Source organism: Dipodomys ordii, unplaced genomic scaffold (genome assembly GCF_000151885.1).
Source record: "Dipodomys ordii isolate 6190 unplaced genomic scaffold, Dord_2.0 Scaffold8, whole genome shotgun sequence".
In the NCBI taxonomy this organism is placed as follows: domain Eukaryota; kingdom Metazoa; phylum Chordata; class Mammalia; order Rodentia; family Heteromyidae; genus Dipodomys; species Dipodomys ordii.
The window spans coordinates 20,801,197-20,817,358 of record NW_012267224.1 but is presented as its reverse complement, the minus strand read 5'-3'; the positions used below and the strand labels follow the sequence as shown (position 1 = coordinate 20,817,358).

The 16,162-nt window shown below is 38.6% G+C and overlaps 1 protein-coding gene across 3 annotated transcripts in view; it reads left to right on the top strand.

Moving 5' to 3' along the window:
* Atp8a1 (ATPase, aminophospholipid transporter (APLT), class I, type 8A, member 1) overlaps positions 1-16,162 on the top strand; it is a 215,387-nt gene that overhangs the window by 80,349 nt on the left and 118,876 nt on the right. For 2 of the 3 annotated variants that reach the window (XM_013009073.1, XM_013009075.1), the window contains 5 exons: positions 1,997-2,041; positions 9,453-9,525; positions 12,163-12,268; positions 14,267-14,349; positions 16,034-16,083. In XM_013009073.1, coding sequence (XP_012864527.1) covers positions 1,997-2,041; positions 9,453-9,525; positions 12,163-12,268; positions 14,267-14,349; positions 16,034-16,083 — 357 coding nt within the window. The remainder of the gene's footprint in view (positions 1-1,996; positions 2,042-9,452; positions 9,526-12,162; positions 12,269-14,266; positions 14,350-16,033; positions 16,084-16,162) is intronic. The other variant, XM_013009074.1, reaches the window with a different exon arrangement.

Here is a 16,162-nt window from a genome sequence, read left to right as displayed (position 1 = left end):
AGGTCAGTCTGAGTAGAGAGAGGGAGTGGCCAGCTGTAGGGCCGGAATTCTTGGGCAGGGAGGAGCTCAGGTATGGGTGGAGCTGAGGACCAAAGGTAGTCATAATGCTAACAGTATTTTGTTTAGAAATGTATACCTTCTCTATAACTAAGAAGAAACCTCATGATTATCATAATTCTTTGCCCCACGAGTAGATGATGGCTAACCATTGGCTCACCAAGACTGGAGTCTATAATAACTAAGATAGAGTATTTACTTACTTATTTACATGCAGACCTCAACAGATGCTATCAGACTCCTTCTGTGACGGAGATTTAGTAACTAACCAAAGTTCACCTGGTTCCTACTATATCATAAAGTTCACAGTCTAATTGAGAGATTAGAGATGATAAGTAATCATACAAAGACAAACTCCTAAAGTAGTACAGGGGTCCCTGTAAGGCAAATCTTATCAGGAAGGTCTAGGAGAGGTAGTGAGATAGTGATGTTTGAGTTGAGATTTAAGAATGAATTTGATTTAAGTGGAGATCTTACTGGGCAGACTGGACAGGACTGGCATGTTCAAAGGCACACGGACACACCAGGGCTGCTGGATCAAAGGCAGATTTGCACATCACCTGCTCCCCATCTCTGCTCATCACCCTTCTAAGAGATCAAAAGCTAGGGCCCCAATCCCAGTGCAACTTGGAAGATGATTGGCACAGGGTTTGCCATCAGGATAAGCTCCCAGGACCACAGTCCTAGGACCCAATCTCGAGGTTGATCAGAAGTGACCCTGGTCTGCACTGTGCTGCAGCCTGTTTCCGTGGTGCTTAGCAGCAAGGCCAACCTCTTTTCTGGGAGCGCAGCCCACAGTTGTCTTGGTTATCCCTCCCTCCTCTTTGGCATACACAGAGAGAATGGTGACTTAAAGGGACCCTTTCTTTCCCAGTGAGCAGAGCGCTAGAGTGGATACTGCCCTGGAGGTAATTCATGTGTTGGATCTAGGGGAAGTGACCCTGGAGGGTGAGGTTCATGTCAGGGCCAGGTAGAATGAAAAAGATGAAAAGAAGAAAAAGAGTAAAAAACAAGGGGATGGACATTTAGGGAATAGAAGGATTACGTGAGGGTTTGGGGGGTATTTTTTTAAGCAAAATTTATTCTATATTCTTCAGAATGGTGACCTTTCATTTGTACTCAGGACTGCATCTTTAAAATTTCAACTTACATCTAATAAGTTATTTTAAAAGATTATGAGTAATCCTAAATAATGAAAGAAAAGATTAATAAGACAAATTTGCTCTGACATGAACTACTGTCTGCTTGACATGAAATATATCAAATGAAGTAGTGGGTAAATTTAAAGTGTTGAGGAGCACATTTTTGTTTGAGATAGAGAATGGATTAATGAGTGAATTGACATTTAAGTGAACATTTTTGTATACCAGTTAACCTTTTAAGATGTGGCTTTATTTAATCACAGACATGCAATTAACCTTTATTTTTATGTATCTTTTTAAGGAATTATTGTTTCATGGTAGCTAAAGTTCCTTCTTAAAAATGTATTTATTGGCAAGTTTTATTGGTGTGATTGTTCCTTAGGTATTAGCATATTGGCTTTGATTAAAACATTTTACTCTGGTTATGAGACACACGTGTTTAGTTTCCATTGGCTTTAGTGCAAATTTAAGTTGCTAAGTTTATTATTGAACCTTGAATTCTGTGCATAAAAATCAGTGAATTTTGTACTGACTGAAAGGCAAATTGGTCATCCATTTATGAGCTGGATAATGTCATATAACTTAATTACCATAATCCTTCACGTTCTACTTACAGTACTAACTGTCATCCTTTTAGACCCAACTAAAAGTTCATTTCTTTACTTTTTCAGAAACCCACCTTTCAGTACTACCCTGATTCATGGTCTTTTTTGTTTGTTTGTTTCTCCCAACTTTTCTGTGATTACTTTTCCCTTTTTTTCTCTTCCTCTCTGTCTTTTGCTTCTTGCTTTCTGAAGCCATGTCCCTGAACCTGAGGATTATGTGTGCTCTCCTGATGACTGGTAAGCTGTGTGGACGCTTCTGTCCCATGGATGTCTTTAAACAGTTTGTGTCTTCCTGTTTTGTTAGACAAATTACACTACTTTTGAAAGAAGCATTGCTTAGCAGATTGGGTGATGATGCTCTGACGTAGATTATTTATTGAAATCTGTTGAGTGTCCTTGATTTCATATTCAATAACCTGTATAAACATTTAATACAAAACTGGTTTTATGTGACATTTTTCTTGTAGCTCAGCACTGCCCCCTTCTGCCCCCGTGGCTCTTTGCAGCTACAGAACAGACTGCTTGACACACGGCCTAGTTAGGGAAATTTCCTTTTATAGTTCTTGTCTTACGAAGTCTCTTCAGAGGCTAAAAAGTGGTCATTTAATAAATTCAAATTAATGATGTTTATTTACTTCAATAAATTAAAGCAAAGATTTAACAGAACTTTTTCAGTAAACCTCATAATTCATATCATTACTGAGGGAGGCATTTGCTTGATTCATATGACAACTGATGTGTTATTTTGTGCTCATGGTTAATGTCATGCGTTTGGATATCTTACAAGCAACTATAATTTTTAGTAAAATTTAAATACGTAAAAACAGCATGTTTAGCTGTGTATAATTCAAGTTTAACATTACACAAGTCCCTTTGATGATGTAGTTAAAATTTGACTCAAGATGCTCCTTGATTTATGATGGGTAAGTTTTAAGTTCAACTTTTGTAAACCCAAGGCTATTTGTATCTCTTATTATTTATTGCTTCTCTGTGGCAGCATGTTTCTATTGATTCTAAGCACTGTTCAGTAGTGTCATTGACGAGTATTTTCTACAAGAAAGAAAGAAATCACTTTCACTCTATTTAAGATTGGTATTTTTGGGTAGGAATGTGAAAAAATGACATTAAGATATCCTATTTTCAGTAGAGAGTTCTGTGTTTGCAAAATGAAGACTACACTTGTTCCTATTCTCCCAGTTCCTGTGATACATTACTTCATACAAAATAGAACATTTCCTAAGCTAGACCACTGCAGGCTGCATGAGTATGTCTCCTGCCCAGGGTGATGGACATGACCAGATGTTTCATAACTTTAATCGCTATTGGAAAGAGAGGATGTTATTTTATCTAGATTAATTAAGATTTTAAAAATAAATACAACACCCTTTTAGAAATTTTAATATTCTAAACGATGTAACTCCAAATAAAAGAGGGCCAGAATTTTATAACTTGTTGATATATTTCTACTTGCCATTATATATAAACTTAGATATTAATTATTAAAAAGTAAATATTCTAAAATAAAAACTTTTCTGCCTCTTTAATAAGAATTTTGCACATTCTTAAATCTGACATTTGGTTTTTGTTATGTTTTTGTATTGTTGTTGGTTTTTTATGCCAGTACTGGGGGTGGAGGTCAAATTCAGGGCCAGGTTGATGTCCTTTAACTTTTTTGCTCAAGGCTGGTACTCTACCTCTTGAGCCATAGGATAGTTCTACTTCCAACAGCCTTACTTTTATATACTTGTATTTTCTACCTATGCAATTATTACCTGTAGACCTGAAAAGATGAAGGAACAATCATTACTTGAGTTTCTATTTGGTCCTGAGTCATGTGAATGTTGACCTCAGACCCCACTTTGGAGGGGTCCTCTATTATTAACTCGACAGGGAGAATATGGATGAGTAGTACTTACATCATTAGGAAATTTTGAAGATCAAATAACTACTGTTTTTAAAATGCTTAGAAGAGTGTTTAGACTTAGTAAGCCCACAGAGTACTACCTCTACTTGATTTCACTCTTCATCGCATAGCACTTTTTGTGGGCCTCGATTAATTGTACAAAAGTATTCCATTTTAACATGTCCATTTATGCCAGGGTCATTTTAAAGTTGATAAAATTTAGGTAGAGACTCTGGTAAGTAATTTGTCCACAGAGAATACAAGCTACAAACACAGAGTCCAGAGTTAAAATTTGGTCTAGCCCAGGCATAAAGTATAAGCTAGTTATATTACATTGTATGGATTTTGGAATGTTAAGAGTACCTGCTTTTAGATAGTCTTGCACCTTCAAAAATCATTCTCTTTTTCTAGTGATTTCCTTTAGCATTCTCAATCTTAAATGTATTTCAGTAACTTTCTGGTATTATTGAACAAGTACAAGTACAGAGGTAAAATTTTGACTGACTCGAAGAAAGTTAGTATAGAGAACAGAAGGACCCACAGTTTTTCACATTCGTGCATCTGGCATTTGCCCAATCTCATCCAATTGGTTTTTATGCAAAGGAAAGCAAAGTCATCAGGTGTAATCCTGGTCGAATCCTGTTCCAGGCATCCAGATGCATTTTATGCTCCTGGGCATCGGGAGTACAGTGTAGATGACTCTGTAAATCACAACTACAGCTCTGAACATGTGCTCCAGGCCAGCTACTCCATAGCTTCAACTTTCAGCATGAGGCTCCTTGGATTCTAAATGTAAAGCCTGTGAGCTGTATGTATTTTACGGCTGTACCTGAATTAGTATTCACTATAAAAGTGTCAAGTTATGATGGCTCACCCCTATAATCCTAGCTACTCAGGATGCTGAGATTTGAGGATTGCAGTTCAAAGCCAGCCAGAGCAATTCAACACCAAATAGCTGTGTCTCAAGTGGTAGAGTGCTAGCTATGAGGAAAAAAATAGCTCAGAGACAGCTCCCAGGCTGTCAGTTTTAAAGGCAAACATGTAGTACATTATCAAACAGATTTTGTTGACATTAAAAGTAGTCAGATGGTGACTGTATTTCTGCTGTTAAATATTAATATATTTAATATATTTACAATTAATATATTTACAATTTGAAGAGATAAAATTATGTCATAACCAGCTGCTGCTTACTCACAGATAAATTCCTTTCTATTAAAGACCCCTTATTCTCTACATTGATAAAATCAATATTTAGAGTATAAAAAGAAACAGTCTTTTTCAACCTCCACGTAGCCAAAAAAAATGCTTATTTTTCCAGCACTGTTTCCTTAACAGTTTTTCTCTTTCCTTAACGTTTCTTGTGGAAAATCTTAAGCATAAACAGTAAAGAGGGGGCTGGGAAGGTGGCTCAGTGGTAGAGCGCTTGCCTTGCATGCCTGAGGCCCTGGGTTCGATTTCTCAGCACCACATAAGCAGAAAAAGCCGGAAGTGGCACTATGGCTCAAGTGGTAGAGCGCTAGCCTTGAGCTGAAGAGCCAAGGGACAGCACCCAGGCCCAGAGTTCAGGCCCCCACAACCGGCAAAAAAAAAAAAAAACAATAAAGAGGAAATATGCCATTGCTAACTTAAATAATACACACCCAAGCCGAATTTCAGTGCATCTTTGTCTTTCCCCCATGATTATTTTGAAGCATATCCCACATAACATATAATTTAGGGTTTGATTAACTATCTAATATAGTTCCCTAGTATACCTTCTGGCAATTTTTTAAGTAAATGATAATGGTGGTGTCTCTCCAGAAAGATTACTTTTAAAAATGTTCTGTGCTTAGTCATTTGTGGTTTTATTATTCAGATAGTATGATTTTCTGTTCTCCAGTCATTTATTTTCTTGTTTCATTCTGGCCTATAATTATACGTGAAGTGAAAGGTATTTTATTCTGAGGCAAGGGCTAGCTTCACTAAAACATTTTTCCGGGTGTGACCATACAATAATGAGATCTAACACATCTAAATTAGCATTTGTCTTCAAAGCAGTCCCCTTGGCGGGTAATTTATTTATCCAGTGATGCAGCCTTTCAGAGAATGTTTTTGGATTGCCTCGTTTGTAATTGCCTTCAGAAATACTTTGAGTCACACAGAAAGCCAGGTCTCATTACTTTGGTCAAAACCAGTGTCTAGCAAAGAATATTATTGCATTTAAACACTAATGTACATTTTTGGATTTAACTCTGAAGGCCAAGACGCATGACAAAAAAGTTAAATTTCCCAGCCAGGAATTCTGATTTGAAATCAATGATACCATTGAAAATCATAAGTTGCAAACCTTGGGCTCAACAGGGCTGGACTTCTAGGGCCAGAGGACCCCCCCCCCGCCCCCATAGCACCATAGAGATTCCCCAGGTTGGGGGAAGGGGCCATAGTCCTTCGGTTAGAGAGGGTATTGACTGGGATCAGGCTGCACTCCATCACTTGGGAGAACCTCATCCCATTCAGAAAGTTGCACGTGTCCTGCTGACAACAAGCGCTAGTAAACACCACGGAGGAGTCTCAGCACTGACCAGGACTGGTGTGCTTTGTGGTGACTGTGATCTCATCTAGACAGCTGACCTCGCAAAGTCACAGTGTTGCACTGTGAGTCTAACCAACCAGGTCTGTGAATGGCAGTGTTCAGGAAGATGTTTTTGCATGGGTCAGCCTGAGAGCATTGCACAGCTCTTTACTAAACAGCGGCTGGAGATCTCTCTGTCCAATTGTCGCTATCGGTTTTCAAAAGAGAAATTCAAGCATGTGCTCTAAATTCCTGCTAGTTATTACCCAGAAGAAGGTTCACCTGACACACCCAGGTACGGCAGTGGGCAGGAGAAAATACGCTCTCCCAGAGTCAGTTAGGAGCCGGTACCTGCTTGTACACAGGGTCTAGAAGACATCATGGCTTTTGTCTGCCCCACATTGGAATTATCAGAAGAAGGCAAAAGAAACAAGCTTTCCTCACTCTGTGTGAAGAATGCCAATAGCAAGTTGAGGCCCACAAAGAAAGCCAAGATTGACAGTCTAGTGAATAACTTGCCAAAGGGCAAAAGGGGCCAGAAAAAAGTGACAGGTCGAGGTTGTGGGGCCAAGTGGCAGACTTGCACTTGAGGTAGTCCCTGCAAAGATGCCCTGTGCCAAGGACTGAAAGTCACCCCGCAAAGCCACACAGGTCTCAGGGCTACACTTCATCCCTTCATGAAGCCATGCACCGAGCTCATAATTCTGGAAATGTAGTTAATTCTCACTGCAGAAATCAGCAACTGGACCAGGGGAGCAGCCATGGTTATGAGTCGGAGCAGCCTGGGTGCACAGAAGGGAATCTTGAGGTTGGCCTCAAGATTCTTCCCAGAAGACTGTGTCCTTTGACCCTTCCCATCATGCACCCTTTACCCAGAGTGGCCCTGCAGCTTTGACTTAGACCTTACAACGAGGTTGGAGAAGTAACTGAGGAGAGCACAGGTGTCTTCAAGTCTAGCCAGGAGCACTGCGCACACCTGTCCCAGTAACACCTGCCTAGTACAGGACCCACCTCAGCTGCAGCCTATGGCTGAAAGCAAAAGCAGACACAGATGCCCCTTCTGATGTGACTTGATGCTAGGAACAGACTGTCTCTTTTAGTGTCTGTCAGATTGTACTGACATACTGATTTTTCAACATTTCACATCAGAGAATGGCCTTGCTATAAGCATGTGTTTAAAACTACTAAAAGATACATGAAACAATAGAGAACTTGAAATTTGACATCTTAAAAGTTACCTTTAATTTCTACCCTGGGGGCTGGGAAGGTGGCTCAGTGGTAGAGCGCTTGCCTTGCATGCCTGAGGCCCTGGGCTCCACTCCTCAGCACCACATAAGCAAAAAGAAAAAAGCTGGAAGTGGCGCTGTGGCTCAAGTGGTAGAGCGCTAGCCTTGTGCTGAAGAGTTGAGGGACAGCGCCCAGGCCCAGAGTTCAGGCCCCACGACCATACCCCCCCCCCAAAAATAATAATTTCTACCCTGGCTGGGGGGGGGTACTGGGGTTTGAATATGAAGTAAAAGCCTTTGTCAAAGAATAGAGAAAGGGATATATATGTTAATTATAAATACATGCATCTAAGTGAATTATACATTTATTTGAAAGTTACATTAGTGGTAGCAACTGGAATTTACAAAAAGAAAAGAATAATTGGTGAGATTAATTAAACATATTCTGTAATTCTTTGGAAAGGAAATAGACTTTGTTATGGAAGATAGGAATATGAATATTCCTTATCATCTCAGTTTCCTAAAAAGTAAAGCAGAAAATTATAAATAGGAACCATAATACATCTCAATAATTGAAATTTTGTAAAGCCCTAATATAAACATTTTAATATGTAATAATATTTGTAGGAGAAATGCATGGTAATTTTTCTATCTGCGTGTTGATACGTCATTTAAAAGTTCTTGGTCCCTCCCCCAGTGTTAAAACTAAACCAATAATACCAATGATAGTTTTGAGAATTAATAGACCACTACATGTAAAAAACAAGATGAATTTTATTATAAACATTCTAAGTTTACTCCATTGGTTTGGGGGAGAAAATGTATCTCATTGAAGGTGCTGTGTGTGTTCTGTTCCTTTATCCACTATTTTCTTCAGCTATTTCTTCTTTCTTTCAAGCTTCTGGTTTTAAAATATGATGGTCTTACTAGCTCACACATAAACCTTGATAACACTCTATATAACGCACGAGCTTTCTGGATTGTACTTATTTTGGGTGATATTATTTTTTCCTTGATGAATTCAGAAATTTTTTCCTCCTATGCACAGAAGTTTATGTATATATTTTCATTGTACATTTCAAAGATGCCTTTTGTTTTGGCATTCCCACTTACATGTTTCTCTTCCTTTTCCTTTTAATCTCACAAATATATCACCCTGAATCTAATAATAGCTAGATTATAAAGAAAATACCAATACAGTGCATCTAATAATCTGAAGGCAGCAACAACGCTAAAAATACAGAGATGTGATATGCTTATAAATATTTGTGCAGGTATTTGTCAGGGACAGATATTGATATAAGATGTTAATAGCTTACTCATGTTTTTGTATGTCATGTAGTAATAATGAAGTATTTATCACTAATATAACAAGTCATTTAGGCTAAAGTAAAAGGATTAATATTTTAGGCTAACTTCATTCATCAGAATTCAAAAAAATGAAAATATGGAAATTGAAGAAATTTACTTCTAGGTGTTACAGAAGTTTTGTTATATTAAAAAAAATCAGCCAGGTATGAATAGCTCACACTATAATCCTAGCTATTCAGGAGGCTGAGATCATGGTTTGAAACCAGTCTAGACAGAAAGCCAAGAGTCTCTTATTTCCAATTAATCTACAAAAAAGCTGCAACTGGAGGTGTGGCTCATATTATAAAACAACAGTTGTGAACAAAGAAAAGCCAAAAGAGAATGAGAGGGTTTGAGTTCAAGCCCCAGTACAGGCTCGCTTTCTCTCTCTCTCTCTCTCTCTCTCTCTCTCTCTCTCTCTCTCTCACACACACACACACACACACATTTTAGAATGCTTCAATGTGTCTTATGAAACAGCCATGATATCTTATTTAGAAATTCAGGCTGAGTTATATTTGATTTGTCAAAGGCATGCAGGCATATCTATTTGCTTGATATGAGATTGTTGGCATGGTAGAAATGAAGCAGGTTTGCTTTATTCTTCCCCTGCAGGCAGAGCCCACAGACTGCAGATGAGAAGACATTCAGTGATTCATCATTGCTGGAAAACCTCCAAAATAATCATGTAAGTGACAGAAAACCATTTTCTTCATTAATGGATGGAAACGAATGGATGTTTCTCAACTCTCTTCCATGTTTAGATATTTATTTTCTCAGGATCATTTTAATAATTACCAAAAACCCATTATTGCTAAATCCTTTTTACATGGCTGACATGCATTTGTGGTAGTTGAAAATGTAGTTTTAGTATTATCATTAATCAGTACTCTCGCTTTTCAAAGAGCTTAATTTTAAGTAATTACAGAACCAATTCGTAAGAAGCAATGTTGTTAGCAATCCTATGTGTATGTGTGTGTGTGTGTGTGTGTGTGTGTATGTATATATGAGTTACTTGGCAATATCCTAAACTAGTGCAAAATCTGTAACAACAACTGAAGATGTCTGCATCCAATGTGAACATATCCTTATGCAGTCACCAATAATTCTTCACTCCATGAGATTAAAGTACCAAGTATTCTGGAATTTAAACAGTTCCTCAATACCACTCAAGCTCGGTATTTCAAAATCATTACCCAACAGTTTTCATTCTAGCCACAAATGGACTTATTGCCCCTCAGTAGAGCCATATCCCTTGGATCATCAACAAAATATAGCTTCAGGATCCACAAAAACCTCACCCTAGTACAGCTCTTCTCATTTGTGTCCTCAGTTTCAGTAAAGTATGCCATCACCTGTCCAATTACTCCTGAGAATTTAAGACCTATCCTTAGTCTCTCTTTTTCTCTACTGTCCAGATCTCCTATGAGCCACCAAGCCCTTGTCAGTACTGACAAGTGTCAAGTGTCTGCTATAATTCATTCTCAACATTTTTTCCCTTTGTCTAGACCACAGCAGCCCCAGTGTGGATTTCAGCCATAGCTTCCTAATCAGTTTCCTGGTTTGCCTTTTTCACTCCTCTCCAGTTGTTGCTGTAAATGGTGGACAGAATGATACAATGAGAGTCGAGTCCCTTACCTGCCCTGTACAAGATCACTCTGCCTCCCTCTTCCTGCTCAGAGTTTGGTGATCAGGCCCCCAACCTGGTCTCTACTCTCTCCACCTGAGTTCCTTTTCACCTCTGCCTCCTGAGACCACACTGGCCTTCTTTGATTTTTCTCAAGCACACTTCATTTTCTCCTTCTTCAGAACCTTTCCAGTTGTAGGCCATTCCTTGCTGCTCTCAATTCTCTGTGGTGCTAAAATGTCAGCCACATAAATATGTGTTTGTCTCGAGGATCATTAGACTCCCCGAGACACCTCTTGTGATTTTCCCATATTCTCTTTAGAATCCTTAACACTCAGTAAATAAATCACACTTGTGTTTACTCATGTTTTATCTCCCCAGTAGTCTAAGCTGCCCATGGCTGGAACCATCTCTTAGATAGAACAGTCTCCAAATCTTCTGATTGACCTTTCCATTCATTTTATTTATTTTTTGTTTTTATTTTTTACTCAACATATGTTTGTTGGCTTTTATTTTTTTAGTATGATTTGAATGGCATTCCTTTTCATCAGAAGTTGGACAGGAAGCTGTTTAATTTTAAATATCTGGCTTTTTTTCCTCTATGAACTCTTAGCTCCTTAAAGGAGCTACTTTTCCAGTCTTAAGGCAAAAGAGCTCATTATACAGGAATCCTCCCCTGTTCTTCTTTTAGTTAAACATGTAGCAGGTTAAGGTTACCATTTTTAGAGACAGGCGGGCAGAGCATTACAAAGAAATCCTGTTATCATTCCCCCAAAAAAGTAAGATCAGATACCTGAGACTTAATTCCCATCTGAAATTATATCCATGCAAGTGGCCATATTAGAATTTCTCTCCTATCCTCCAAGGATAGGATTCATCATCATTTCCCACTGTACTAGCTCTAGTTGACTAGTTCTAGTTGTATAAATGTTCAGAAGGTAAGCTAGGCACCTGTGACTCATGCCTGGGATTCTAGCTCCTCTGGAAGCAGAAATCAGAAAATTACTGTTTGAGAACCAACCAGGTTAAAAAAAAAAGTTCATCTCAAAAGCAAAAGTTCGATGTAATGGTATATGCCTTCCATCCTAACAATATCAAAAAGCATAAATAGAAGAATCGCAGTACAAACCAGCCTGGGCAAAAAGTGAGACCCTATCTCATAAATAAACAGAGCAAAAAGGGCTAGAGGTTTGGTTCAAGAGATAAGAGCACCTGCCTAGCAAGTGTGAGGCCCTGAGTTCAACTTTGAATATTGCCCCACCCTAATTCATCTGGAAGGTGAATGAAGAAGTACAAGTTACAGTAATTTGGGTGGAAATATACTTTGTTCGTAACACATGTTGGCTCCCTACAACTAATCTCACATTCCAAGCTTTTGTGTGTGTGTGCTGGCCCTGGGGCTAGAACTCAGGGCCCGAGCACTGTCTCTGCTTTTGAGCTCAAGGTTAGTACTCTACCAGCTAAGCCATAGCTCCACTTTGACTCATTCTTTCATGGTTACTTGGAGATAAGAGTCTCATGGACTTTCCTACCCAGGGTTGGCTTCAACCATGATCCTCAGATCTCCTCAGGCATCAGCTACCAGCACCCAGCCCAAGCTGCATTCTTAAGAGCTAGATATGAAGTAATATAACTATCAGAGTGGTGTTGAAGTGGTTAACTGAAAAGAATTAAAATTTTTGTGTTCCTTTCTCACAGCCAACTGCACCTATTATATGTGAGTTTCTTACCATGATGGCAATCTGCCACACAGCAGTACCAGAACGAGAGGGTGAAAAGATCATCTACCAAGCAGCGTCTCCAGGTACAAATGAAACCACTCATGCAGTACTTCTGTGTGGAAAATAGTTCAAGAAATGTAGATTTCAAAATATGTATTCAATATGAAAAGGTTATAAAACAAAATTGTCTTTTTTTAAGTAAAATTTGCATTTACTAATGAGAAAAATCTCACCTTTCAGGATACATGTTAAAATGTATAACAAGATACAGGTCCTTTTTGGTATACAACATGAAGGGAGGTAAATAATAAAATTCAAGTGAATGAAGATGTAATCCTAATTTCCTCCTTTTTAAATAAGTTTATACTAGCTATAAGTACCTTTTTCACAAAAGCAGATAGAACAGGAAGATCTATGTACCTAGAAATAATGATTTTAGAACACTGATTTTTCCTTTCCTCTTTTAAGAATAATAGCAGGGTGCTTGTTTTCTTTTTGTTTTTTTTTTGGGGGGGGTCCAGTCGTGGGGCCTGCACTCTGGGTCTGGGAGCTGTCCCTCAGCTCTTCAGCTCAAGGCTAGCGCTCTACCACTTGAGCCATAGCACCACTTCTGGTTTTTTTTTCTTTTTGCTTATATGGTGCTGAGGAATCGAACCCAGGGCCTCAGGCATGCAAGGCAAACGCTCTAACACTGAGCCACCTTCCCAGCCCCAGGGTGCTTGTTTTCTATTTAGTTGAGTAAAGTTTTATACACTTTAAGAGATTGCATAAAACATTTATAAATTGAAATATCAATAGTTAACATGTAGGTTTCATTTTCAAAATATGATTAGGTAAAAACCAGTTTGATAACTGAACCTGTTAGGGAGAAGGGTGTACACTTGGAAAGGGAAGCACTTTACTTTGACTGTGTAAGCCAGTGTCTGACTTGTACAACATACTGAACTCCTACAAAGAAAATTTCACATTTCATCTGGTTAGCATAGAATCTATGCATATAAGGTTTGTTTTCTGATTTTTGTTTTGTTTTGTTTTGGGGGTCTTTTTATCCTCCAGTGTCAGTCACAGGGTTATGATTCATAGCCTGGATATTGTCCTTGAGCTTTTGAACTCAAAGATAGCCACAGCTCCACTTACGACTTTTTGGGTTGTTAATGGGAAATAAGAGTATCACGGACTTTCCTGCTAGGGCTAGTTTTGAACTGTCATCCTCTCAGCTTCCTGAGTAGCTAGGATTACAGGCACCCTGGATTTGTTCCTATGTGTTTTCTTATCCCCACACCCTCTCTTGATAATGAAAAGGCTTTAGGGCAATAATGAAAGTAGTTTATATATAATGAAATATCCATTTTAAGCACTCTTCAATGACTAGCATTAGCTTTTCTGCATTCAACTTTATAGGAAGAAAAGATACAACTTAAGACTATTTTGTGCTATTCATTTGGAGAGAAGTTTCTAGAGAAGTTTCTACACTAAGGGGTATTATTCTTTTTAGGTGCTGAGGACTGAACTCAGGGTCTTGCAACTGGTAGCCCTTCCACTGAGCTAAATCCCAACCCTCTAATTGGGTACATGACTAACAATGAAGCTCACTAGTCAGAAACAGGATGCCAGGGTCTATATGTGTTTCAGAGACTTCAGACTGTTTTCTTTCGAAGGTTGGGGATGTCTGGCTGTGGTGCAGCATTTGCTTAACATGTACAAGGCCCTGAGTGCAGCCCCTGGCATTTTTAATTTTTTTTTATTGTAAAAGTAGTGTACAGAGGGGTTACAGCTACACGAGTAAAGTAATGAGTACATTTCCTATGGAGCATTGCTACCTCCTCCTTTGTTTTCCCTATCATCCCTTCCCTCCCCACCTCCTCAACTCCCTCCTCACTCCCAACCCCCAGCATTATCAAAAGAAAAAAAAAAAGATTGTTCTCTCATTCCTTTGGCATTTGTGTAGTTTAAAAAGATTTTACTATCAGGTGCCAGAATGGAAAGACTTTTGATGAAAATTGTATTCCATGCTCACATGAGTGTATTTCTCTGTCTCTCCTGTCTCTCGGACTTCTTTCCATCCTGCTCTCCTGAAACAGATGAGGGAGCACTGGTCAGAGCTGCCAAGCAGCTGAACTTCGTCTTCACTGGAAGAACACCTGATTCGGTCATCATCGATTCGGTAAGTTACGCATAATATAAGTTCCTTATTAAACCAAGTGATACATGTGCAGAGCTTCCAACAAAAGGCTGTTAACTTAAGGATCCTAATAAAATAGAAGTCCCACCCCCCAATTCTATCCCCACAAGCAGTCGCCACCTTCTCTTCCTCTATCTGTTTCCTGAAGCATTTATACATCTCACTTCAAGTTGTGTTTCAAGCAGCAGGCTTGCACAGAGATGTCACAAAAGATCACAGTTGAGGGGTCAGGAGGCTTGTGATGAAACATTATTACTCAGAAAGGAAATGCAGAACCACAAGGACATTCTCTACAATACACCTAGAAGGCCATAGTGAAAAACATTGACAATACTGACTGCCAAAGAGAATGTGGAACCAGTGAAGCCATTATATATGGGAGTAAATGTGTAACGTGGTACAATCCTTTCCTAAAACATTTTTCAAAGTTTTCTAATAATGGCAACCTTACACCTGACCCTACCACTATAGGACAATTACATCAGACAGATTAAAGTTCCCATCTATCCACCAAAAGACTTGCAATGGAATATTCCTAGCAGCTTTATACACAGTAGCCAAAAACTGGAGACAAACCAAATGCTTATCACTAGGAGAATGAAAAAAATCACATTGTGATATATTCCTACAAAGGGAATAGCTAAACAATGAAATGGAATGACTTACTGATTCAGCAGTGTGAATGAATCTCAAAAACATGATGTTGAAGAAAAAAAGAAGCCATACACAAAAGAGTGCATTTTTAATTTCATTTATATGCAGCTTGACATCAGGCAGAAGTGATTAATGGTGATAGAATTTAGAGCTGAGGTTGCCTCAAGGTAGAGAAGAGATTGATTGGGCAGCTGTACAAGGGAATTTCTGGATGGATGGATGGATAGATGGATGGATGGGTGGATGGATGGATGGATGAAGAAATGCTTCATATCTTCATCAGGGTGGTTTTTGCAAAGATAGTGCCTTTTTCAAACAGTTCCGTTTTCATTGAACTTTATATCAGAGATCTAATTGAACATTCATACCAGTTTTCTCATCAATATTCTTAGCTAAACATCTTTATATTCAGTACTTATTTTTTTTGTACCAGTACTTGGGCTTGAACTCATGATCTTAGACTCTTGATTACATTTTTCATTCAAGGCTGGTGCTGTACCACTTGATCCACACCTCCACTTCCAGCTTTTTGCTGGACATTTGGAGATGATAGTCTCTCAGATTTGTCTATTCAGGCTGGCTTTGAACTTCGACCCTCAGATCTTAGCCTCCTGAATAGCTAGGAATATGCTCATGAGTTATCACTGCCCAGCTATTATTTTTCTTTCTGTGTTTTCTAACTGAAAATTATTTCCTAAAGGTACATTATTTTTCCTTCAATACCTAAAGATAAGTCCTCTGCTTTTTTTCACTGCACTGTTTTGTTATCGTGACTAAGTATCTTCCATACCTTCTCGGTATATTCACACTGGATCTACTGCCTGTTAGAAAGTCTCACTCCTCTCACATATCTGGGCCCATGGTTTTCTTTCTCTTGTTTTTGACTGTTTCTATTAGCCTGCAATTTTATGTATGTTGACTTTGTTATAATAAAATTTCATGACCAGTAATTATTCTAAGAAGCTAGAGTTATTTCCAACGCTGTATAATCTTATGTTTCATTCCTTCATAGCTGGGGCAGGAAGAACGATACGAATTACTCAATGTCCTGGAGTTCACCAGGTAAAATACCTACTCACCTACTCTGATTTGCCACAATAAGTTCCTGTCGATTTTACTTTTCCCCTTTTAAATTAGAATA